The sequence below is a fragment of the Drosophila obscura genome, unplaced genomic scaffold (genome assembly GCF_018151105.1).
Source record: "Drosophila obscura isolate BZ-5 IFL unplaced genomic scaffold, ASM1815110v1 contig_186, whole genome shotgun sequence".
In the NCBI taxonomy this organism is placed as follows: domain Eukaryota; kingdom Metazoa; phylum Arthropoda; class Insecta; order Diptera; family Drosophilidae; genus Drosophila; species Drosophila obscura.
The window spans coordinates 7,493,719-7,520,575 of NW_024542774.1; the positions used below are offsets into that span (position 1 = coordinate 7,493,719).

General features: G+C 45.7%; 1 protein-coding gene across 1 annotated transcript; it reads left to right on the forward strand.

The window, feature by feature from the left end:
• Positions 1 to 2,573: 2,573 nt before the first annotated feature.
• On the forward strand, positions 2,574 to 5,907 carry LOC111079376 (protein kinase C, eye isozyme). The gene is made up of 11 exons (XM_022374543.2): positions 2,574 to 2,943; positions 3,336 to 3,367; positions 3,442 to 3,636; positions 3,715 to 3,843; positions 3,914 to 4,070; positions 4,130 to 4,358; positions 4,424 to 4,821; positions 4,890 to 5,091; positions 5,161 to 5,349; positions 5,420 to 5,560; positions 5,632 to 5,907. The coding sequence occupies exons 1-11, from the start codon at positions 2,669 to 2,671 to the stop codon at positions 5,782 to 5,784; spliced, it is 2,100 nt and encodes a 699-aa protein (XP_022230235.2). The 5' UTR covers positions 2,574 to 2,668; the 3' UTR covers positions 5,785 to 5,907.
• The last annotated feature ends 20,950 nt before the right edge of the window (positions 5,908 to 26,857 follow it).

Consider the following 26,857-nt stretch of genomic DNA (forward strand, 5'->3'; position numbering starts at 1 on the left):
TGCTTGCTTCCGGCTCGTCGTGTGCGGACACCGCTACCACTGATGTCCAGTTTTTGCCGTTCTGTTGTGGCTTTGTCAGGTCACACAATTGTGTCCGTTCAATTTTATGAGCCACTGTTAATTGTGGTCAGCCATTTGCCTCTTGTTCGGCTAATTGCTGCGGTTTTTACCACGTACGGTGTCCAATTTTCTGTTGCTGGCAATAAATATATGAACAGCAGCTGTAAATTTGAAGTGTAATTTGCAGCTTTTTTGGCAAGCATTTCTACAGGGAGGGAAATCATTTTAGAGGCAGGAGTAGCCAGGGGTCTATTGTCTATGGATATATTCAAAATTTATTGCTTCAGGAAAAAACATTTTCCATGTTTACGGCAGTTTCTTCACCTAAATATCAAAGACATTTTTAATCTTTAGATGATTTGGGAAAAGAAATCTTTCTATTCTTTTTATTTAATTTATTTTCATGTTGCCTTGACCATTTTACTGATCGAATGATTTTCTTTTCTTTTCCATTGCAAGTGGTAGAGCTTTTGTCTCTCTCTCTAGTTTCCACTCATTACAGGTGCGATGCAGATCAATAGCTGTCAAGAGCGCAGGTCTGCTGCAGAAACAACAAACAGCTAAAAGAATTGCCAAAAGTGCGAAGCCAAAAGTCAAACCAAAACAAAGCCAAAGTAAAAGCAACCAAAGAAAAGTCAAAAGCTGTGGGATCAAAATATTGTCTGTCCGCTCGGAAAAAGGGAGTCGCTTCCAGGGACTCGTTTCTGGCATCCAGTTAGCTCATTGGCCTCCAAAATGTCACTCCCTCGATCGCTTTTTCGGGGATTGCCAAACAAATGAGATAATACGATGCTGGTATGGAAATAGTGGATCATGGGAAATGGCGATCGAAGAAAAGGACTAGTTGCGGTACCTTGAGAGCAAATTGTGGCAGCCGTTACTGGAAGTAAACGCCAATTCAAAACTGTCATACAAAGCCAAAGAGAGAAAAGCCAGATAATTCTCTCTCTCTCTCTGGCTGTTTGGCTTGGCCTGCTTTCGTGAGAGGGCAAAACGTAGGGGGGGCCCGAAAACTGTTTGGCCACGCCATGGAAATGATGACGTAAATTGAAACCAAAAGCTGCTACGGCAACGAAATCTATTTGGCAAGAAGGGGCTCGGGCAGTAAAGCAGCGCCTTTGCCCCTCCCCCCCCACCACAGAGCCACCTGACAGGTGTGCAGCCATCTGCGAGTGCATATTTGTCGAGTCGCTGGGTGCACTTCTGAGAGACAGTGGCAGGCCGCAGATAAAGGTTCAGATACAGTTGGAAATATTGAGGCAGATGAGGCAGATAGATGCATTGACTTGGACGCTGCTCTAATGACATTTGCAGTTTGTTTGCTTTGTTTTCGGTCCTGCTGTTCTGTTGACAAACGTTTTCCATTTCCATTTCCGCTTAAATGCATTTTACCCCCCTTCCTCCACCCTCTGTGTGTGTGTGTGTGTGGGCTCTTACTCATATTCCGTTTTGTAACGTCACAAAATGTTTTGGTTTGAATTTCAGAAGCTTTTAGTTTGTTTGCCTGTGTACACACACACACGTACATATGTGTGTGTGTGTGTATGTGTGTCCTTCTATGTCCTGTCTGCACTTTGTGCTCAATTTTGCGTTTTCTATTTCTATTTTTAGACCTGCACTAAGCCAAGCACAAAAGACACGGGGGGCCAAAGAGGAGGCCGACTCCTGCACATTCGTCAGAGAACGTTGCATAAATTAATCAACAATGAAAAGATAAATATACACATAGGTACAAACGCTTGTAGGTAGAAATAAATCGAAGCTAACTGCCACCCACACACACACACACACACACAAAGCAGCCCGAGACGAAGACCTGACCCACTCAGGACACCAGCTGCTGGTCCATCCATTGACGTCACACGACCGACCCGACCCGACCCGACCCAGTGCTCCACTGCAATCGTCCTGAAGATGATGATGATGATGCAGATGCAAACGTTGACTATAGCTATAGGTAAGCACCCTCTTGACCTTACCCAAACTGTTTACACTTATCACTGGCAAGGGACCCAACAAGAGAGACACACAAGACACAAGACGGCACTTAGGGCTCAGTCCTTAGTTCGATTGACGGTGCTGGCGGGCATTGTTGATTGTCAGGGGTGGTGCTGGCGGGCATGAAGGGGTGTGGCTATATTGGAGCCAGTAAGAAGGAGATAATTGATGTAATAATGAGTGAATGGATTTCGGGAGGAGTTGACTAGCACTAAACAAGCTCTAATGAAACATTAACCTAATTTCCTTAGTTAATTAGCTATGGATTGATAAACAGCTGGACGATATTGGAGACTATCTGAGAGTCCGAATTTAAGTAAAATTGTTTAAGTTTTTCAAAGCAAAGCTCATTGTCAACTCTGGAGGATTGATAGTTATCCCATCTGTTATTCTGCATTTTATTGGGTTCATTTGTTGGGTCACCTTTGGGGCTTCCACTGTCTTGCCGTCAACTTTGGTGGGGGCGCACTTTGTTGGCTGCCCCGACGATTGGTCTGCGTCTCTGCTTGACCACGCGGGTCAGTTGCTGGACGGTCACCACGTTGCGCGGTTCTCAACCTTCTTTCGTTGTTTGTCTGCTTGTTTTTTTCACGCTGCTGCATCCTTGTCAATGGCTGCCGCTGCTGTTGCAACGCCGGGGGCCACTGTGCTGCCGCCAGGACCTGCTGCCGCTCCGCCAGTTGGTGCGGCGACGGCACCTGCCGGCAAGGGTCCCTCCAATCTGCTGGAAATTGTTGGCGAGGCCAATGTTGTAAACTACATGAAGAACCGCCTGCGGAAAGGCGCCATGAAGCGCAAGGGTCAGGAGATTGTGAATGGACATCGGTTTGGGGTGCGCTTCTTCAAGCAGCCCACCTACTGTGGGCACTGCAAGGACTTCATCTGGTGAGCGCCCACAAGGATTGTGCACTGCATCGGGATATTGTATTACTCGTGCAAATTGAAGACCCTCGCAGGGAGTGCTTTAGTTTCGAGCAGAAGTTTTCGCTTTACATTCAAGATCAAGGTCTCTGTACATTGTCCTAAGATGGTGGGATATTTCTTGGGCAGTACCCATGAGAATCCCATCCAATCCAATCACAGAAAAGCTTCCTCTGCAAGGGTATTCAAAGCCTCGACGCACCGCAGCGGAATAGTTTTTGCTGTACATTTTTGCACAGCTCTTTAATTTAATTAGCGCTCTGCTGGTTGACACAATTTTCGTTGTTTTCGTTGTTTTCGCTGCTCGTTTTGCGCTTCGCATTGCTGCATTCGTGGACTCTTTTGGACGGGATTAGGGGCTTTGGCAAGCCTGGTTTTCAGTGCGAGGGTGGGTTGAGTTGTTTCCCCTCTAATGTTTGCCAGAGAACGTTGTTAATTGTGTTGCACTTGCATCCCAAGCAGAGTGCCGCTTCAACATCCACCAGAAGTGCTGCAAGTTTGTGGTGTTCAAGTGCCCCGGCAAGGACACGGACTTCGATGCAGACTGCGCGAAGGTGAAGCATGGATGGATCTCTACCACCTACACAACGCCCACCTTTTGCGATGAGTGCGGCCTGCTGCTGCACGGCGTGGCCCATCAGGGAGCCAAGTGCGAGAGTGAGTGGGCGTCGGCGTCGGTGGCCGTTTGCCAGGTGTTGATCCATCTGTAATGGCTCTCATGTGTCACTCCTTTAGACTGCAACCTGAATGTGCATCATGAGTGCCAGGCGAAGGTGCCACCGATGTGTGGAGCGGACATCAGCGAGGTTCGTGGCCGGCTGCTGCTCTACGTGGAGCTCAAGGGGAATAACCTCAAAGTCGACAGTAAGTCTCGTGGGGGGGTGGAAGGGTGGATTATCCAGACCTTAGCTTGAAAGTTTACTCTAACCCACAGTCAAGGAGGCGGCTAATCTCATTCCCATGGACACCAATGGGTTCAGCGATCCGTACATCGCTGTCCAAATGCATCCCGATCGTTCGGGACGCACCAAAAAGAAGACCAAAACCATCCAGAAGAACCTCAATCCGGTCTTCAACGAAACCTTCACATTGTACGTTGTTTCTCTGCACTTTGTTTGACATTAAACTGAGCATCTCCTGTGCCCGGTAGTGAGCTGCAGCCGCAGGATCGGGACAAGCGTCTGCTCATCGAGGTGTGGGACTGGGATCGCACTTCGCGCAACGACTTTATGGGCTCCTTCTCGTTTAGCATGGAGGAACTGCAGAAGGAGGCGGTCGATGGCTGGTACAAGTTCCTCTGTCAGGTGGAGGGCGAGCACTACAACATACCCTGTGTGGATGCCATCAATGATATGGCCCGTCTGAGCGATGAAGTCAAGGTAACAAATCAAAATACCCATATACCTCATCCTTTGTACGGGTTGTACCCTTCGCCTTACCACAGCACGATCGGCGACCCAATGAGAAGCGTCGCATGGACAACAAGGATATGCCGCATAATATGAGCAAGCGCGACATGATCCGTGCTGCCGACTTCAACTTTGTCAAGGTCATTGGCAAGGGCTCCTTCGGCAAAGTTCTTCTCGCGGAGCGACGCGGCACCGATGAGCTGTATGCGGTGAAGGTGCTCCGCAAGGATGTCATCATCCAGACGGATGACATGGAGCTGCCAATGAACGAGAAGAGAATACTGGCCCTGTCCAGTCGCCCACCCTTCCTGGTGTCCATGCACTCCTGCTTCCAGACCATGGATCGTCTGTTCTTCGTCATGGAGTACTGCAAGGGCGGGGATCTCATGTACCACATGCAGCAGTACGGCAGGTTCAAGGAGTCTGTGGCCATGTGAGTGAATCTGGGATCCGATCCTGAAATAAATGGTTGGAGATTGAGGCTGATTGCGTTCGTTACAGTTTCTATGCTGTGGAGATAGCCATTGCCTTCTTCTTTCTGCACGAACGTGACATCATCTATCGCGACCTGAAGCTGGACAACATTCTGCTGGATGGCGAGGGGCATGTGAAGCTGGTGGACTTTGGCCTGAGCAAGGCGGGAGTGACGGAGCGCGAGACGACGCGCACCTTCTGCGGCACTGCCAACTACATGGCACCGGAGGTACGTAATCTGACCAATCTCTCATCCCTCGATTTCGCAAGGCAACATATATCCATTATCCATATTCAGATTGTTAGCTTTGATCCGTATTCCATTACCGCCGACTGGTGGTCGTATGGGGTGCTGCTCTTTGAGTTCATGGCCGGACAGTCGCCGTTCGAGGGAGACGATGAGGCCACCGTCTTTCGGAACATCAAAGAGAAGAAGGCCGTGTTCCCCAAGCACTTCACCCAAGATGCCATGGACATCATAACCAGCGTTAGTATTACAAATGTCTCTTCTAGAGACTTCTTTGCTTGATCACTGTTCTTGATCCCTTTTTGCACAGTTCCTGGCCAAGAAGCCGAACAATCGCTTGGGCGCTGGTCGTTATGCCCGGCAGGAGATTACCACGCATCCCTTCTTCGGCAGCATCGATTGGGAGAAGGCGGAGGCGTGTGAAATGGAGCCACCCATTGTGCCCAGAATTGTAGGCTTTTCCCTGATTTTTCTTAACTTCAGATAGTCATCGATCTCTTTTGGTATTTGGTATTGTTGCAGAAACACCGCAAGGACATTAGCAACTTTGATGAGGTCTTTACCAAGGAGAAAACAGATTTAACACCAACCGATAAGCTCTTCATGATGAATCTGGACCAAAACGACTTCATTGGATTCTCCTACATGAATCCCGAGTTTATAACCATTCTCTAAAAGTTGTTTATGCCCCAGGAAAGCTTTTACATTTAAGGATGCAAAAAGCTGAAAGCTATCCAAAATATTATGGATAAAAGCTGACAGAATTCTGGATACAAATAAAAGCATACGGAGAGCTTACAACAGCTTGTTGTGTTGTGTTGAACTTGGAGCTTCTAGCTTGCCACAAAACTGAGCTCTCTCTGAGCCCTCTGAAGAGTTTCTCTGAATAGAGAACTTTCTCTGCCGCCACGCTGTTGCTGCTAGCCAAATGTTAAACGCGACACTGCAGAAGAGGCCCAGATAGTAAACGAAAACAAACTCGGTTCCGGAAAGAGCGAAAGCTGCGATTCGCTCATTTTCTTGGAGGGGAATCACTTAATACCTTGAGGGAATTTCACCTCTCTTGGCACACTTGGGGCATCTGCATTCGTTACGCATACGCCTCGTGTGCCCCTCAAAAAGGAACTCCATGCCTTGATTGGAGCACAGCAGTTACTAGAGGGTATCCAAAAATTAAAGCATAAAACTGAAACTGAATGCAGCATTCTAATTTTGGCCATGCCCAAATTTGTTTCTCAGATTCCAGAACTTGTTGCTGCTTTTCCTTGGGCTTCCTTGCATATGGTTTTAGTGGCTCTAATGAAATTTGTGTCGAACCAAATCCGTTTTGCCACTGCCAGGCCAACCGCAGTGGCTGCCAGTTTGCGTTGCGAGCGTAAAATTGTTTCAAAAATTATTTTTGGCTCTTAAACTATGGCAGGTGCCCCACACAGTGAGCGGCTGTGGGCGGCAACCGGTTGCCAAATAGTTGCTCGTTAGCAGGAAAATATGTTGGCATCCTGACCTTCTCATCAAACAGGAGATTCTCCCTTCGCCGAAAGATGCTCCTGCAATAGTGACAGCGACGCAGTTGGTAGAAGACAAGCAGGGCAGGATATTTGCAATATTGATTAAGAGGTCTCATCTAATCAGGACATGCCTGAATCCGAAGTGAATGCAATTTCCGTCTAGGGAAGTTGTGCTCGGTGCTCTTTGTAAGTGAATTTCCATCAATCGCAGCTTCCGCATTCAAAGGCTCTTCCGCCTCTACTGGCGGGGCAAAAACAGCATCCGCCTTCAACTGTTTGCACTCTATTAGCGGCAATTTGCAGGTTTACGTGCACTTTTCACGGCTTTTAGCCACGTTCCAATGTCTCCGGCCATGTCCTCGGTCTGCGGGTCGGCTGCAGCAAACTGTCCTTGTGCTTCCTTTCATCTCATACTCATCCTCATTCGCTTCCGCCTCCTCGCTTTGCTGGCCTCTGGCATCGACATCCTTCCATGCCATCGCCACCGCAACATGTGCCTTTGGTGTGCGCTCTTTGGTTCGTGGTTAAGGGTTGTGGTGGTGTTTGTGTTGGCCTTGTCGCAGGTTTGGCAAAGGACAGCGGAACAACACAGCACATAAGGATGCACCAAAGTGCTTAACACAATATAAATAATGGTCAAACGGGGTCCGCCTCTAGGGGGCTCAGCGTGTAATAATATGGACGAGGCAGCAGCTTAAAGCAGCACCGCCATTTCGCATAGTTTTTCTTGGCTTTAATGGCATCCGCTGTCTAGGAATTCTCCTCTCAAATGGCTAAATTGTCAGCTTATAAATCAATTTGGACTAGATCTGGATATGAGTGAGGGGAAAGCCTAGAAGAACTTAAATTAACGCTGGGGAAGTTAGGTATAGAATAGAATTCTATACATTTAAATAATTGTAAGCTGAGATTTCATTAGGATTATGCTCGAATTTTGAATCGATTTCCGTACCCATGGCACAAAAAAGACATTGTCCTGGTCCTGAATTTCACCAGACGTACATTGCAATTTTATGTACGTCTATACGTGCGTCAATGTGCTGTTATGTGATGAGACCGATACAATTGCTACGCATTACCGAGTGGAGTGTGTTTCATGTACATGTCTACTTCGTTCTGTGCTTTTGCTGCTCCTAATACCTGCGGTGACTTACCAGTGCCAGTGACAGTGACAGTGCTGGCACTCTCTTTTCATTGCTTCGCTATCTGTCTTTTTCATACACTGTCACTTCCGCTTCCGCCTGAGTACCCGGACTCCGCATTCAGTGCCTCGCGTGCCCCATTTGCCGCATACCCTTAGCCGCTTTTTTTCGTGCTGCCACTAACTGCTTGGGCACTTGAACGCCGCCACTCCTCGGGTTCTGTGGCACCATGAGCTGCTAGCGGCTGTCATGCATATGGTCTGGTCCCCATAAAAACCACAAAAGCCGCAAAATATTGTCGCAAATTAGCTGCTGCGTGAGGCTGTCCGGCCTGTCCTGGACTGCGTGATGGTGTGTGCTGATGTCCGGTATGGGGATCCGATTTGCCTTCACCTAACTTCATTGTCATGGCTGGGAAGGGATGGGATGGTGTGCCAGGGATCTATCAGCTAAGTGAGTCTCATGGCCTGCCTAAATATTTAAACCGACTCCCAGGTGGGCTTATTCTGCACTCCTGTTGCATGCAACAGTGCCTTCCCTCCTCCTCTCTGGTGTGGGGGGCAGCCTCTGCTCATCTTAAATGCAAACAATGTCCGTGGAATTGTTCGAGCTGCACGTGGCGCCAGTTTTCAGCACTTAAACAAACAAACTGTTGCCCCAGCGTTAGGGTCTGTCTGTGTGTGTGTGTGTGTGTGTGTGTATGTCATTGTTTGCCTTTGTTCTTGTCCCTCTTTTTGTATAGCTTTTTCACAGCTGTTTGCCATTTGGCAGTTGCCCAGATGCAAAATGCAGGCAACAATTTGAACCATTCTCGCAGCTCCCGAGGGCGGAGGAGGGTGGTGTGGCATCAAATGAAGAACCATTCGCCGCGTGTCACTCAGTTCTTGAATTGCAAAGACAAACTACGAGCGGATTCCACAGCTGGCATTCTGTTTCCATTCGCGTTTCCATTTCCACCCATAATCAAATAAATTACGACACCAGTGAAGCGCAAAATGGCGAACGTAGAAATGGGGGAAGGAGAAGAGAACCGGCATGCAATTTGAGCAGTGAAATATATGAGTATTTGCATAATCCAGGGACTCGCAGCCGACCCCAAAATAAAAATCTACAGAAATAAAAACAAATTTCAAATGGCTTGACATAAAAGAACATAGAGCGTAGTGTAGTGTAGTGTAGTGTGCTCTAGCGAGGCGTGAAGCTTTTACTGCCCTCACTGCCACTAGAGAGAGGAGTGATCAGCTTTTATGGCCAAAGCACTTACGCACGAAGAGAATGTTTAGTTTATCCCAAGCAAGGAGAGATCGAAATATCAGAGATTAAAGATTAAAGCTCATGTCCTGCAGGGAGTGCCGTTAGGAATCGATAGAGGGAGAGCCAAAGCGCCCATCCAGCAGCAACATGCAAATCAATCGCTCAATCATCCCAGCTAAACTGATAAAGTAATTGAATTAGGTCAAAACCTAATTTGTAACACCAGCCATTACCATATCAATGAAGAGTTGCTAACGAATTTTAAACAGTCCTGAACGGGACTCTACGTGGTCCTGTTCAACATGCAAATTCCATTAAAGACTTTTGTCCAGCATTGCGAAGGTTGATTCTCGTTTAAAGCGTATCCGCACGGCTTCTGACACACGCCATCAATCCAGACACACAGGCGACTAATAAACACAAACAAGACTTTCACACACACACACAGATACACAAATATGCATGGCTATATATGTATGTATTTACCCCTCACTGTATATTCAAACAGAAGGAGAGATAGAGGAGACGTTTGCATATGGGAAAACACACATGGAAAAGCTGGTTTTATAGACCAAACGTGCTGCTTAAGTGCGGCCAGGAGGCCGGCGGCCAGGGGGCCAGGGGCGTATGCCAAAAGGAAAGTGCTTTTGTCCAAGTTCTGTGGCAGAAGCTTCGGGATAAAACTTCTTTTGAAAAGGGAATTTCAAATGAAAACTGGGATTGTTCAACTTTAACTTTTCAACTATTTTTCAAACTTTTTTTTTTTTGCTACGTTATCCCCTTTTAGAATACTCTGTGGCCACGCCAGAAACACATTCACGTGCCTGTGTGAAACACAGTGAAAGGCAAACATTTGGCATGCTTATTGGACTGGTTGTGTTATGTGGAGTTTGGGCTGGCTATTCCCCATGCAAACAGCAGCATGAAATAATTATACACGACTCCTTGCCACTAAATGGACGATACGATGCCACAGGTCTAGGTCCGGCACAGGTGGGTGGAGATACATTCGAGTCGAGTCCCAGGGCGTTCGAATGGTGAGCTGAATCCGCACTCGCACTCGTACTCGCACTATGCTATGTGGCTACAGGATAACCATATATGTATGTACATATGCACATATTTAATGTCTATAGTTTCCACACACACACACACACACACTCACGCTCCAAGGATTTTTTTTTCTCTCATCTTTCACTGCTTTCACCTCTCATTGCCACGCGCTGGTTATTCAGTGAGCGATATGGCCAAAGTTTAGTCGCGTTGCGAGCTCTCGTGCTCTAATTAATAAGTGATGCCCGCGAAGAGTGTGAGTGTAAGAGAGAGAGAAAGAACGAGTGAGGGAATGGGAACGAGGCTATCGTGGGGTTGGAGCGACACACACGCAGCCAAGGAATTTATGGCACAGTTCGTTGCATCGAGCTATAAGCTACAATAAAAATAAAAATGGCAATATAAATGTAGTTCAAAGACCGAAACATTTGATACTCTATTGGTCTTTCCATTTTAACTAAATTTGTTTGAGCTAAGTCACATGACATGGCGTACGATTGAGCGATTAGATGGCAGCTACTCAGAGTATACATATGTACATACGTACCACGAGTAAGGTGCCAAATCAACTGCTCACAGGTCTCTTGCTCTTTGGGGTAGTGTACAAAATAGATAAAAACGTTGCGCCTCACAAAGGCTTTTGTCCAATAAAATAGACAAAGTAAGTCGCTTAAGTCGGTCGCTTGTCGTCCCGCTCTCACGCTCTCGACCCCCCCTCGGCACTCGCTTTCAGTGCACAGTTCTCGCTTCCTCCTGCTTTCAGCTTTTTCGCTCTCTTCCAGTGCACACCTCTCGCTTCCTTTTTTCCACTCTCGGTCGTTGCGTTCGTTACGCTTCAGTGCAGTTTAAAAGCGCAGGCAGCAGCACCTGGACTGTGTGTGGGAGCGGGAGAGCGTGCTCCTCTGATTGTCTTCCAACTAACGGTGAAAGTGTGCGACGCTGTCGCAGCCGCTGTCCCTTTCGCTGCTCTGTCTCTTCTGTTATAGCTGCTCTTCTCTGCTCTTCCCATCGCAGCTTTTCTTTTATTCCATTTTGATTGCTCACGTGGCGGCATGCACAGGGGGGTGGAGTGGCTTAGCGTTACGAATGCTGCATTCCATTCCTAGATTTAGAGTATTAAAGTGGTCGTTCGGTCTACCAATCCATCAGACGATACGAGTACGAGTTTCTTTGCTTTTAATTTTTCAGCATCGACACGAGCATAACCGACGCGTAATCAAGCGCATAAACCTGGGATCTTATTTGGGTTGGCAGCAAACCTTCACATCCAAAAATAATAAAACACGAAATGAAAACAGAAAATGCTGAAATTAAATGAAAATGCCTTGAAAATGCTGATACCGTTACGTGAGCATTTACACTCTAAGATGTTTTAATGAAAATGCACATAAATTCTCAAACACAGCTGGGGCGGAGCCATGCAGAAGGAAACGGGAATCTTGAGCATGGACAAAGGCACGGACACAAAATACGGGGATACCTTTGCTGGCTCCAGTTTCTGCTCATTCCCATTGCCATTGCCATCGCTTAAGTGGCCAATTGTTTGGCGTTTATTGCCTGTGGCAGACAGCGTTGATGATGCCACACACATTATCCATTATTCGCAATAAATTTCAAGGTCTCTTCCATCTTGTTCTCCATGCGAAAAACAGTTTATTCGCATTATTTTCAAATTGACAGGGACAAGCACAGCTAATTACTCCCCGCCGTGCGCTTGTTCGCTTCCTCAAAGATGTTATCCCCATCGGGTCCTCGAGTCATCGAGCCAGGCGGCAGGTGCCAATTTGCGTTGGCAAAACTGCCAGAAAGATAGACAATTCTTTTCAATTTTGCGAGTGGGAAACTGGGTTTCCCAGCAGAGTACGGCAAACCAGAGGCAAGAGGTAAGGTATCTCCAGAGAGCGTTACGCATACTGAATACAAATGAGCAGAGAGAAAACAGATTGTTCTGGTTAACTGCAACATTTATACAGGAGATTTCAAACGGAATTAATATAAATCAGCTATAAGAGGAAAATAGTTTATGGTGTTTGTATTGACTCAATTTATTGTTCTCAGCTCCCCACGATATTTTCCTTATTTAACTTTGAGTTTTATATTTATAAATAAAAATGAAAGTTTAATCATTATTTTTTCCTTTTATTTTATTTGCTCAAACTGAATTATTATAATAATAATAATTAATAAAAATTTTTTTTATCAATATTGATTATCCCAAAAACTTAAAAAAATTATTATTGTGTGATTGGTAAATTATAGCTTATAATGATTACGGTCTCTGGTGCACACAGCTACTTGTAGGATTAATTCAGAAATTCCCTTAAACAATTTATTCTTCCTCTGCAGACATTCGAACACGAACATTCAACACTCATTGCGACATTCGAAAAGTTCATTTTCTGGAGAATTGCGTGAGCGGGAACATCTCCTGCAGATATTCACACACAATCCAATAGACCATATGAAAAAAGCGCACAGGAGCAAGAGTAATATCACTGGGGGGGCTTGAGAAGGAGAGCCAGCCATAAGTGAGTGGGGATAAGCGACGACTCTTCCCAATAAGCCCCACGACTCACACAGACCGACACGTGCCCCATACAAATATGTGCGCATGAGGTTTTCTCTGTTATTCCGTTTGATTAAAAATTCAGGTCATATAATGACAGTTGTGACGAAACTGATGAAATTCCCGAGAATTATGTACACAAATGGGTGCCATTCCGAATTGGCCATAGCGAGTGGCAGTGTCTGCCACTTGAAGCTCGGGCATGCAACAAATTCAAATCATTAGGCTAGCCAGCCAGCCAGCCAGCCAGCCAGCCAGGCTAATGTTGCGTGCAAATAATCAAGAGCCAAACAGAAGGACCTGTCTGAGAAGCAACCAAATTGAGAAGTGGCAAAAAGGTCAAGTGCAAAGACAAACACAAATAAATGGGGAAAATGGCTGGAGCAGGGGGAAAAATCACCGGGAAAAATCACTCTATTTGTTTGGCATAATTGTGAAAGGCAAAGTCGAGAAGCAGATGAAAAGGGGTGGAAAAGTAAATAATAAAAAAAAAGAGAGAGAGAGAGAGAGAAGGCAATGTAAATTTTGGGAAATGGAGAGGAAACCCCAATGCTCGTTGCAGGAGGTCTAAAGAAGTCTGACAACCTTTTGGCTTGATGCTAAAATCTAAAAGAACTTTCTTCGACATTGTCTAGAGCAATTTCTTTCCTTTTGAAGGTTTTTCCTGCTTCCTTGCTCTCCATCAGCTATTCAATCGTAGATAATCTTTAATTTTCTCCGGTATAAATCGTTTAAAGAGCAATTCCCAAGATTATCCAATAAACTGGAAAAACTGTAAAGTGAAAATGAAATTGGATTGAATATGAGTCCCGATCATCGTCATTGTAGGCTGTCAGCAGCAGTAGGGAGGCAGAGATGGACTGCTGCATCAGCTGCAGGCACCAAGATTAGAGACAAACTCTGGGGTTTTTTTGTTGTTTTTTTGTTTTTGTTCCGCTTGCCATTTATAGGCAGAAATTGCTCAATTGAAAAGAAAATGGAGGCAGCCGACGGGACAGAGGCGGTGGCAGGGCCACAGCGCTCGCTCGACCTTTCACTGGGAAAGTTTTTCGTTTCGGAAATAGAAAAGTTTTTTATGAAGAGAGACAGAAAGTGAGTGTGTGTGTGTCCTTGACAGGCAGGAAGCAACAATTGGTGCAGAAAAACGTGCTGCGAACGAAAATGAAAATCCTAAAAGCAACAACAACAAAAAGTGAATAAACTTTTCTACCCCTTGCCAAAGACTCCTCGTCATCGCTCCGAGGGGAAAATCAATATAGAATCTTGAAAATCATGAAATCAGTGAGCGTACGACATAAATATTAAATCTGTGGGGTACCGAGCAGCGGCAGAAGAAGGCCATGAGGGATGAGCAGGTGGCGGAGCAGTTTGACAAAATAATTATACAATATTGCTAAATTACTATCGTGGCGACCGCAGCAGCCCCCCACAGCCGAAATAAACGACTTTTGAGTTTTGAGTTAATTGAGTAGAAAACAGAACGGACCGTAATGTAAAGAAAGGGAAGGGAAGGGAACAGAAAGAACGGAAGAGACAGGTGGCAGCTCTCAGGCGAGCACAGCACAGAGGGCAACAATAACAGTTGGCAACAGCTCGGCAAAGCGGAAACGGAAATGAGTAACAAGTAACTGGGAAAAGTGGGAAACGGCCAGGCCCCAGCAGCAAAAGAAAGCGCCAAAAGAAAGCAGGAAACAGCAGGAGAAACAGCAACAGGAGGGACTCAGAACAGAACGAGAGCCCAAGCAAAGCAACAGTTCAACTGTAAAACATTAAATGAAAATGAGGCAGGGAACGAGCAGGGAAGGAAAAGCGGGGAAGAAGCACAAGGAGCACAAGGAGGACAAGGAACACAAGGATTCCATGACATGCGGAGGGGAAAGACCTTTAACGCTACACATAGTTGTGGGTACAGCGATACAACATTACCCTCCCCGGGGGAGAAAGCCACGCTAAAGATGATGGGACAAGCAGAGGATGTGCCATGGAATGGGGTTGGCTTGGGATGTGCCATTGGCGGTGGCAGAAGGATGTAGATCTGGATCTGGATGGGTATGTGGAGCAGGAACCGTTATTTGTGTGTGGCTGTGGGCAAACAACGGCTCGTACAAGTCGTGTTAGCAAGCGAAACATGTTAGCTTGTGTCAAGTCAGAGCCACAGCCACAGCCACAAGCAGGACGGACCTGGAAAGGCTGCAAAAAATCGAATGAAAGAACAAAAAAGGAAAAAAATGCTCCAAGGCTGCGGCGAGTAAGTAAAGTGCGGAAAACCCGAATCGGATAAACCCAGTCGGAGCTTAGAGAAACTCTGAATGAATATCCATATTCCCATATACCAACTAAAGGTTATTTTACAGGCCATAAAGAATTGGAGTACAACTTTTACTTGAACAAGGCGATGTGTATACCGCTTCTCTTTGCGCTTCCGACAAATGAAAATGAAAGGTATCCTTACCTGCCTGAACCCCAAGAACCTAATCCAAGTACTCGAACGTATTGTAAATCACAATACTTGAGGCAAAGTCAGCACTAATTGGATGTTGTACGAGTACTCTATGCTTCGATTCCCAGAAACCCACGCAGCTGCAGATGGGATCAGCATCTGCAGTACAGCAAAAGGGAGTGGCAGCAGGAGGGGCATCTGCATCCCCTAAGCCAAGTGCGTGGCCATGGCCATTCTACCCAGCACCCAGCACGATGCTCACTTGCGGTGCACCGCATGTGGCATTCCCCCCTGCATGACCATTTCTTGGAAAGAATCAGCCCAATCAATGGCCGCTGGCACTGTGAGAATCAGTTTCGTTTCCTTGTCATGATTTTTGGCACATAAGAGAATGCCAAAAACGAGCAAATCTGCAGAGTAACAGCGCCGACAGCCGGGGGATGAAGACGCCAATGTGTCGTTGGGTTTGGCCAACAGAAACACGGCAGGAATTTAAGTGCTTCCGCTCACAGTATGGGCCGGGGGGTTTTAGGGGGAAAAATATGAAATCAATAAACGAAATCATAATCTGGAATGCCACAAGAGGCAGAGAGAGGAGAGAGGACAGAGGGAGAGCAGGCCATGGCATGTGTGTGACAGGTCAAGGAAACTAAACGGAGCCTGTTGGCAGCCCGTCAATTTCCCCGGATATCCCCCAGATGCTTTTTTGGCTACCTACCACCTAGGGCCCGGAACAAAAATTTTACACATAATTCCAGCATTCATCAAAAGCGGAAAAACAGTAGCAGAGGCCGAGTGGGGGAAAACAGGTCAAATGAAATGTTTTTCGGGTAGAAAAATCAATAAGAACATATGTGAGGAGGCTATGCACAGAAGCCTCAACCCAAGAATGTTGAGTGGATCAGAATTAATCCCCATGACCAACTGGAAAGGATACAAAGAGTTGCCATGTTGTGGCTTAGATGAAGATTTCCTGAAACGAGCTAAAAATTAAATGTTTGGCCTTCATTTTCACACCCACGCCCATCCCACTCGCTCACTTGTGCATACACACAAGCTCACACAGATAGAGCTTTGCCGCTTGCCACAGCAGTTGACTCAGCTTGCCACATTTGTTAATTACTTTTTGGCCACGGACACGCTGGTGTGGGTACTTTTTCTGCTGACCCCAGTGAAAAGTTCCCTCGAATAGTGGAGGGGCGTTTTCGATAAACGAGAGCACACAAATTAACAATTAAATAATGCCAAGGCACAGAAGCCAGTATCCAGTATCCAAAAGCCAGAAGCCAGAGGAAGCACAAATGCCAAACAGGTGGGCAGAGGCAGAGTCAGCATCCGGAAAGAGTCGAGAATAATTAGAACTGTGCCTGAAAAGTGCTGTGACTGAAATAAGCAATCAAGAGGGGCATTGAGTAGGCATAGCCCACTCCACAATCTGTCCAAATGAATCAGCCTCGTCTCAGGCCATAAGATATACGCTGTGGTGCTGGGACATTACTCCTGCGCTCCAGCCACGCACAGCATGCGTAATTATGTCTATGTAATCAATCCCAGGCAGTGCTCGAGGAAGAGTGGGGAACCGATGTGCCTGGCAACTGTTGCGCCTAGAGCAGCAGCGTAGCGGAGACCCAAAAAGAAAGCAATAAGCGGCAATCGTAAATTCAAATCAAGTGCCTGAAATTGCCAGATAAAAGCAAAGTCTGGGTCCTCACACACGCTCACATGAAGGCGTCGGGCAGGGCAGGGTTGGGCAGGGCTGGGCAGGGCTGGGCAGGGCAGAAATTTCTAGTTAGGGTATCTAGGGGTGTGCCATACATTTGGCCACATTGTCCTCTAAACATACGTTTTATCATTGATAGAAGGTTCGCGAGAACAACAATGGACAATGGAAAATTGCAGGCTATTTCCTTACTTCCAAAATCACAGACTGCTTACTTTGGAGCACGGCTTACGGGAGCTTTCAGCTTATGTTGGGGTCACCCTTCTGGGTTGTGGTCATCAGGAACTTGGTAAGCGATTTGTCTGCCCCACCCCATCAATCTATGCCGTGGCCTTCCCATCAGTTTTGCTGGGCTACCCGTAAGCAGTTCATGCCCTGCTTGGCCCCGCTCTTGAATGCAGGGTCCGTAAGCAGTGCCTGCTCTGCTTGCCCTTTGTAGTCCACTCACGCAAGCAGTTTAATTAAACTTTAAAAACAGACCAGCCGCCACAGAACTCTTTTCAACCTCTCTTTGTGAATTCTTTTCAATCTTTCTGTGGAAGGATTACAGGGCATCGAGTGGGTGACCCACAGTCTGCTCTGAACATGATTATCTCCAACTACGAGTGCGAGCACATCGCACTATAATTTATAATGTTAATGCTGAGCGCTGCTCTCCTCTGCTGTGCAGAGCTGTGCTTTGCTTTGCCAGCGACAGAGCTTTTCTGTTCTCCACCAATAAAATGGTTGCCTGCCAATCTGCCTGTCCTGTCCGGGGAACACAACACTTTTAGCACATAATAATAGTCCAGGCCATGCAATTACTAAGGGTCAGAAGGGGTGGTTGACGCAGGAAAACAGATAAAGCCAAGGGACAATGACAACGTTTAGTATGAGACGTGGGAACGGTATGGTATGGGCACTTCAAGTCAGCAAAGTGTAAAAAGGACTCCACAAAGGCGGGTTCTGGCGCTGGCGCTGTCGAATCGATAGATGTTTGACCTCAAAGAGCAAAAGCTTTCCTCAACTTGGATATTCAACTCGTCAATGTCAGAATCTCTTGTTGATGAGTTGAACTGTTGGCTGGAGGAATAGTTTGGGCCGTGAATTAGCTAACAAGTTGGCTACGCACTCTGGATATACATATCTGGAGAGGAGCAACTTTTGGTTATCCTTTTGGTTTCACATTCATTGCCTCTCGTTTGTCCCAGATGAGTGGCTTGTTCGTGGAGCTTCCGCACTAGTGCCAAACAATTTGATTACATCCAAGTAGATGGAGAGCTGGAACTGGAGGAGGAGAGTGGCTGCCTCTCAGCTGGCTGCAATCGCAATCAGGCGGAGCAAACAAATCCCAAGTGTTTGACATTGCAAACGCTGCAGACGACAGCGAGAATATTCTGAGAATAAAATACTGAAAAGAAACTTGAAATTGAATGCTCTGTCCGTGATTCATTTAATGGCTGGCAAATTCAATTTCCATTTCAATTCCGCCATAATGAGCCATGCAGGGAAATAAGATGCCACCAGAGTGTTCTCTTGCATCACTCATACGCCCCACTGGCCCATTGGTACGCCATGTGCACCATCTGCTGAGTTCCTGATTAAAGCCATGGCCAATTACCAGCCCATTTTTTAAGTCACAACATTTGTTGCATTGGTTGTCTTCGTGTTTGGCAAACACTTGAAAAGTTTCTGCAACTTTTAAAGCTGCCATTGCGCCGGAATGGAAGCCTGGCATTCCCTTATAAATGGCATTCAACTGCCAGACGGACAGGTAAACTGATGGCTAGACAGCGACGGTTGTTGGCCAGGGGGAGATAAAGGTTGTGTGTGTGTGTGTAGGACAGGTGTGACATGCTGGCCTCCCTGCTCTTCATCATTCTCATACTGCTCTTTGTGGCACTTGTGCAACACTTTCATTTATCTTATTGAGCGAGCGCACTCACATCTATGTACAAATGCACTCAGTCATGGCACTAAAAGCGTTTCACGACGCTGCTGATACCCTAACATTGTTGCAGCAGCTTTTACTTTGTGTACTTTTTTCTATCTTTTCTCTTTTTCACTTTTTTTCTGCTTAAGTCTATTCCCTGGGCCTCAACTGTGTAACTGTGTAAATGGAATTGGCAGCACTTAATTTTCATCTTCAAACTATGAATTACTTTCCTTTTGCAGAGTATTCCCAGTAGCAAAAGGAAAAGGCGTTCATTTGCCATTCTGGTTTGTAATTAGCAAATGGCCAGAGCCATCTCCAGTTCCACTGATCACCCAGAGTCTCCTTAAGAGATTGGAACGAAGCAGCCTTGGCCGCCAGACTGACGACTTCTCTGATGGGCGGGCAGCGGGCACTGGGGGAAGGCGGAATCTCAGCAAGCGTTTACATTTCAATTCAATATGTTTAAACAAGATTTGTTCGTTTTGTTTGCTCCTCCTCCCCCCCCCGTACTATTCTTGTTGGCAAAACTTTTCCGCTCTTGCAATATTTATCCAGTCCATAACTTTCTTTTCTTTGGACCCCGAGCAAGTTCAAGATGCTGCAGCTGTTTGACGGAAAATAGTTTTGATTTATGCCAGCAACAAAAAGCCTCTCCCGACCAGAGCAGCATCCCCCAGTCTAATCCATTGTCGCCTCCAAGTTGGCATTGACTTTTGTTGTCTCTTATCGAGTTGCCTTTGCTGTTGCATTTGTGTATCGAGGCAGCAGTAAAAGTTGCTTGTAAGTTTCAATCGTTTCAAGAGCAGTCACAGATCTGCCATCGGGAATCTCCCATTCTCCGCTTAAATTCAATGGAAATGTATTTGAATTATTCGGAATCAATATGCATGCATATTTTAGTGCTTGCTTGAAGGGGAAGGGGAGCATTATATTCAATGCTTTCCCCCATTTCTGTATGCGTGTGTATGTAATATTTTCTCTCTCTCTCTCCCTCCCTTTTTTTTTTTGTTATTCTTTGCGAATGCCAAATTGGCCCAAAGGAGGACCGGGCAGAGCCATTATTTTCGAATTTTCCAGGCACCGAAAAATTGTTTGTTTGTGTTTCAATGCTGTCGATGCTTGTTGGCTGCTGTGATGCCGGGCATCAGATGGGTTGTTGGTTTTCCTGGTTTTCCCCAGTTTCGCTGGTTGTGCCAAATTGGCATAATAAACAATGACAATGGTGGCAAATTCGAGTGAATGTCACTCTCTCTCTCTCACTCTTTCACTCTCTCTTTCACTCCCTCTCTGTGTATCTATGTGGCAGTAGCGCTCCGTACCAATCTGGGCTCTGGTGTTGCTTTGTAAAGTGAGTTAGCAGAGTGACTGATGCATGATTCTGTGTGGAATATATCAGAGCGTTGCTGCGTGCGCCTCATGGGGCACAACAATGTGGCAGCGTAGCACATATACACTTACATACATATGTACATACATTTAAGTGTGCGGCTCGTAAAATTCGCATTGTTGCCTGGAGATGAAGGACGAACACACACCTGATATCCAACAGCCTTAGGCCTCACTCACTTCACTTCACTTCACTCCATTTTAATTAGCAGCATAATGCATCCTAGTGCATTATCTTGTGCCAATTATCAGAGCTGACAAGCTCTGGCATCATCCACTGGGAAGAGGAATAATACTTTGGCATCTTAGGCCATTAGTGAGGCGTGCAGCTGCCACATCAACAGGTTCCTGTTTCCTTCTTCAGCGTTGTGTGGGAATTACACTCAGCCCTAATGAGGATACGTCGCGGTCTATGATTGATTGATACACATTTGGAGGACACAAATTAATAGCTTTAATTATGCGCATATTGAGGCAAGGAGTAGAGGAGTGCTGGCCGAGTCATTCATCACAAGTCGCTGACGAAGGATTACTGGACTGTGAGGACTGTGAATATCCTTGCATTTAACAGACTAATAAAACGTAAAGAATTATATATATCCAGCCACATGCTTCTGCTACAAATGGGTTTTCTAGCATTTTGATGTATTTGTAATGCCATCTTTTCAGGGAAATATATGATTAATGGATTGCGGTTCTACATACACATACTATATGGTGTGTGTGTGTGTGTGTGTGTTTTGATGTATCTATCTGTATGGGTATTTATAAGTCATTGGGCTCGGTTCGTTATTTGTCCTTTAACGATTCAATGAGCTCTAAAACGGTTTTATTGATTTTGTGTTAATGTTGCAGGGCAATCAGAATGGGAGCAAGGCAAATGGTAGAGGGATAGGAGGGGCAGAGTGTCCCATCCTATAAATATTTATATGCACAATTTAGACCGCGGCGAAATGCGATACGGGCCAGACCCCATCTCGGCGGTTTAATGAACTGTTCCCGAAATATATAGCGAAATGAGGAGATGTCTGGTAGTTCTGACAACGTGGACAATATGTTGCATAACCGCAAAATGAACTGTTTCAAGCATTGGATGAGAACAGGACAGAGGACGGTATCTGGTTCTCGCCTGTTGATATTGATTTGTCATGCGTGCGGTGGGGCAGAAGGCACAGGCACTGTGGCAGACACAGCCACCATGCCCACATCCCTGGCACACAGCTAACGCGCAGGTAACGATGTGCTAAGCGCGCGCTGTGCAACAAATATGCGACAGGCACGCCACTGCGCACATTCTGACCCCACCGCACCCCCCAAAAAGTGGAGGTGGACTCCATGCGGAAATTCCATGCCTATCTGGCTGCCAATTCAAACTGAAGCGGAACCGAAAGTGGCTCAGGCAGGAGGGGCAGCATCACCATCATCATAATCATAATTAGTCTGCTGCTGAGAATGGCAGCCGCAACGAGTTTGTTTTTGGGCTCTGCAAAAGTGCAAAACGTTGTCAAAAAAATATATGTACATATACACAGTTACATGCGGGGGTGTATGTGTGTATGTATATGTATATGTTTTGTATAAACAGGGTAGCACTTAATTACTTTGCCATTTCCTTGTTTTTGTCTTTTGCTTGATTTGAGCGGAATTTTTATATTTATCTTAAATGTTGGCGCTTTCGGGCCTTTTCCGTCGGTCTTTTCCTCTCTCCTGCTTAATTTACGGCGCTTAACCTTCGCACAAAAAATAAAGAAAAAACGGAAAATATAGAGCGCAACCTGGAAGCGGGAAATTCATGAAAGGAGATGAAAAGCGAAGAGCAAACAGAATGAGCGACTGTCAGACAGATAGACAGACAGACAGACAGACAGAGAGAGGCATAGGCATGCAAACAAGGATAAGCACACGAATACACACCCACACACAAAGAGTCACAGTAACACCCACACAAATGTTGTTTGGTTTTTTGGAGCATTAGGCATTTGTTTTAGATTCCTCCTGCCTTCTGCCTTCTCCGCTGCCCCTTCCCATTGTCGCCTCGGCAAAAGCGTCGAATGCCGTTTAACTGCCGCTTGACACAGCAAAGGAAAGACCCAAAAACACAGAGGGATAGCCAGAGAGGAAAAGCAAACAACAATGAGAAGAACCCACACAGACACACACACACACACACCATCCGGGACGAAAGGCCAAATGGAAGAGAGACGGCAGACGCTTTGGATGCGGTCTACGGTTACCATTTAGTAGCTCTCAAAGGTGAAATTTCCCATGAAAACAAAGAGGAGGCGGCGCCGCAAGTGGCAGCAACCGGACCGGACACTAACGGAACAGTTACGCTTCTGCTTACCATACCGTTTTGTGGCGCCTCAGTGGGTTTCTGCTCAGCCTTTTGTTTGCGGCCAGAAGTGCGGCAGCTGTCTAAGCAAAAGCCAAATTTGATTATTCATACATTCGCCCCGTTGTAGCTCTCTGTGTAGGAGAGTTTTTAGCAACGAGAGTAGAGTGAGGCAAATAAATGGTTTCCGGGAATACCACAGCATATCTCTTGCTAGCAATGCCACCACCTAAGGCTATGAGTCTTGAATTGCCTCTGGAATTTGTGTTTGTATTTATGTACGTGAATCACTCCGATGGAGGAAGTTACCCTGGTAGTTACTAACTACTGCTGAAAGACTTCTATCAGTCTATGGCACTGCATTAACATTTCTACAGGGGATTGATTGATTTGATGTATTTGAATTTAACAATCACACCTCATTCGGTTGGAAATTTAACGCACCTGAATGGACTGTCTAATTGGAAACGTGTTACAGAAGGCGTTCATCTGAAAATCATTGATTTTCTGCCCCCACACACACGAGGGCTCTAAGGATATGTGACCACAATAGTCACATTAATTAGTTTGTATTTGACAGTCAGATTAATGTCATTTTCATTAGTTGGCAGCGTAAAGTGCAGAAGGGAGAGTGAAATACAGAGAAATTGTGGCTCAATTGTGGTAGAGAGGGAAGCTAACAGCATTTTCCTACACAGCTGCTTGCTGTTTCTTGTTTTCCTTTATCATTATTTTCACTGTGTTTCCTTCTCTTGTTATAACCATTCAAAGTCCATTTGGGAATTTCAGACATTTAATTATTTCACTCAGTCTGACTTTTGAAGCATTTCTCACTGCAATTGTTGTCTGTTTTACCAGCTTTCCAGAGTTATTAAAAACTATTGAAACTTTCGACAGCTTATGGGAGATGATGGCAGGCGTGCTACGAGATATGAGTATTCCCCCATTTGGGTGAGAACTTTTAATGGAATCAACTAAGCTTTACTGGAAATTTGCGGGGGGTGTGCGGAGCATGAATAAGCTGCCAGGAGCGGTGTTACTACTATACTTGTTATATACACATGTACCCTACAAATACCTTCTACAAATCGCCCCTTTAAGAGTACCAAAGTGCGGGATGAGCCCATAATAAATGTGTGCTTACGCTGCGTATACGTGATGTGCTCCGTGGGCATTTGGGCAGGGCCCCTGGTACTCGTATTTGTGCCCAGTTAGTGCCTGACATTCCTCATTTGTCTCCCGTCTCTGAACCATTTACTACGCCTTGGCACGCGCTACAATTCCATTTTAATTACACGACCGCAGTCGTCCATTCGCCGCCATTGCTATCGCCCCACCGACTCTCTCGGCGCCTATGTCGAGAGCACTGAGTGTAAATTAGTAGCCTGCAAACGATAAATGAGGATTTCGTCCACTCTCTCCTCCTGCCACGTGCTCTGTCCTTTCTTTGAGCGACTGCGGTTGGCCATTTGAGTGAAGGGCAAATGGCAATGCCTGTGCCAGAGCTGCTGCCACATGTTGAATCCTTTTACGACTGTCAAGGGGGCGCATGTGGCGTAAGCAAGAGGTAGTGTGCAACAGACCCGCTACTTGTGGCAGCCCATGTCTAAAGATACATCAGCAACTGATATTAAACTTGTTAGCCTGTGAACTAAAGGGTTCATTGTAATGCATGCTACATAGTCTTCACGGTCTTTCAATTTTCAGCTTTGAAATATATATATGTATATATATTTCAGTGAATAAATCGGAGTAACAGTTATTGAATATTTGAGTATTTATTTATTAAACTCTGATATGCAAAGTGATATTGGAAAAGGGAATATTCCTGTTGCAAACCGATTTGCAGGGGGTCTGCAATTTTTAAAGTTAACCTGTCAGGTTAAACACAGAGTAAACATCTACATATATTTTGGGCTTATGCCCAGCAATGAGTGCATAATTAATGTGAGTCAATGAGAGGAAGGACCATAAGGACGGAGGCGCTACAAATGCAAATTGCAAATGCGGCATTGTTGCTGGTACAATTGGCCAATGGAATGCAAGAGGAATGTAAGTGCGGATTGAAATGTGTGTGTGTGTGAGTGTGTGCGCATACTTATTGTAATCAGTGCATTCAATGTGTGCGAACAGTTATGGTAATTTGGGTGTGTTTGTGCCCGACAATACCCACTGTAATCGGTGTGGATATGTGCGCTGGCTTGTTGCCAGTCAGTGAGTGGTGGGTGCGGTGGCTTACGCTAATGACATTTGATGATAAAATCGTTCATACTCAACGAGGACTCATTGAGACATAGTCGGCCGGCCACAAAAGGACACCAGATGAGGCGGCTTACGGCAGACAGCAGTCAATGAAGTGGACGCAAAAGATGCCAAAGATGACTGACCAGGTGATATTAACGATGGCATATGAACATGCACTAATTAAAGGCCAAGTATTTTGCAAGGTAAAGACTCCTGTTCAATGCATACACTCTCCTAGCTGTTATCGCTGCTTAAATCTCAGCCCCTTTGCCGTATTCAGATAATTTCCTATTGTCTTCGGCTGGGGAACAACTTTAATTCCATTCCGTGCCCCTCTGTATATCCCCATTATCGTCAATGGCAGTCCAGTGGCAGCTTCAGAGGCAGGAGCTGCCACACACACACACACACGCGATACCAAAGTGTCATCCCCAAGGCAGCAAAAGTTGAATCTGTGGTTGCCCGTAGTTCAATTGTTGCAGCCACCCAGCACCATCCTCATCCTCATCCTCATCCTGCTATTCATGCTGCCAATGATGGAGCTCATTGTTCTAGGCCGTTTCTGGCCGGGACAAGTGGCCTCAACTCTTGCTCTCTTGATGCTGCGATGCCCCAGCGAAAAGTGCTGGGAGCGTGCGTAGGTCCTACCACGCCCCTTCTGCAAAGAATTTTCCCTACCAAGACACATTGGAAATGAAAATGAAAGTAAGCCAAGCCCCATAGAGCTCTTTAAGGTTCGAAGTAAACTCATGAATCATCCCCTACCTCCCTCCCTCCCTATAAACGTCAAACTCTTACCCTTACTTTAACTTAATTGAATCAGAGAACGAGGCGCGTACCCAGTACCCTGCCAGTGATCCCCAAAGTTGTTGTGAAAACTTTTTCCGCCAGCAGAACGTTTTGAGGAGCCACTGTCAAGGTTGAACATAGAAGTGTGGGTGGGCCGCACACATATAAAGGTTTCGCTTAATAGAAGGTCAAAGCGAATGAAAAGTTTAAATTGTTATTTTTTTCCATATATTGTAGAATTTTTAATTAATATTTCTACTGGCAGAATGGGCTGTCAGAACCAAGTGAATTTTGTTGACCAGTGTTGCCATTGCGTTGTCCATCTACTGGGGAGTGCCTTTATTTCCCAAGCCCAAAAGTATGTTTTACCAGAAATGAAATGCGAGAAGAATTTTGAAGTCAAACGAAATCAAATTCCCTTCATGCTTTCCCAAGTGTGCTGGCCCCATTCCCACTCGATAAATTCCCACACTGCCGCTCCTCTTTGAGTGGTCGGTCCCGCCTTCACTGTACATACACACACATACTTCCCAAAGCAAATTTGTATCGCTGAACGACTTTCGTTGAATTATTTACGAGGTACGAGCATAGCAGAGGTTTTTGATTATTTACAGGGCGCCGTTTCTTTTTATTCGGCTGATAACTCTGCATCCCAATTCGACCTCGTACGAGTCCGGCAATCCGCACTCCATAAAAATCGCTATTACCCAACAACAGTTAAAGTACTCTGCCCCAACCCAATACCAATGTGCGACAAGCGACGACAGATAGCAGATACACCGAGTGCCACAAGTCATTTGGGTTTCGTTTTTTACATACCCTGGCGGGGAAGAGTACAACAGTTGAGTGCAGCTTTTTGCGAGCATTTCTGATGCCATTTAACAATAAATTGATTAAATTGATCAATGCACCGTATGGCATAAAATCCAATTAAATTGCCACAGCAACGATAGTGTATTTAAAACTTTGCCATTCCCCATTGGGGAATTTGGTTTCGGAATTTCTTTAATTTTTTTAGGGAAAAAACCTTGACAATCACCATGTGATGACGTGTGAGTACAGAATTGGGATAGGTTTCGTTTTTTGTGTGGAGTGGAATTCGATTTTTTAGCAATTTAAAAATTGTGAAAAGCACCAAAAAAAAAAAATGCATTGGCATGGTGCCAGAAAGAGCTGGCCCAAAGAGGGAGGGGACGGGCAACTACAGATAGAGATGCAAATGGATGGTGCGTGGGGATATTGCACATCTGCTGGAGGCCGAAAAGCGATAAAACCATAAAATACTCACATATGTTTGTATTTAGATATAACATGCAGTCTCTATACCGTTATACATGTACATACATAAGTACATGTAGTGAGAGAGAAGAAATGCAGCAGCATAGTGAAGCGAAAGAGA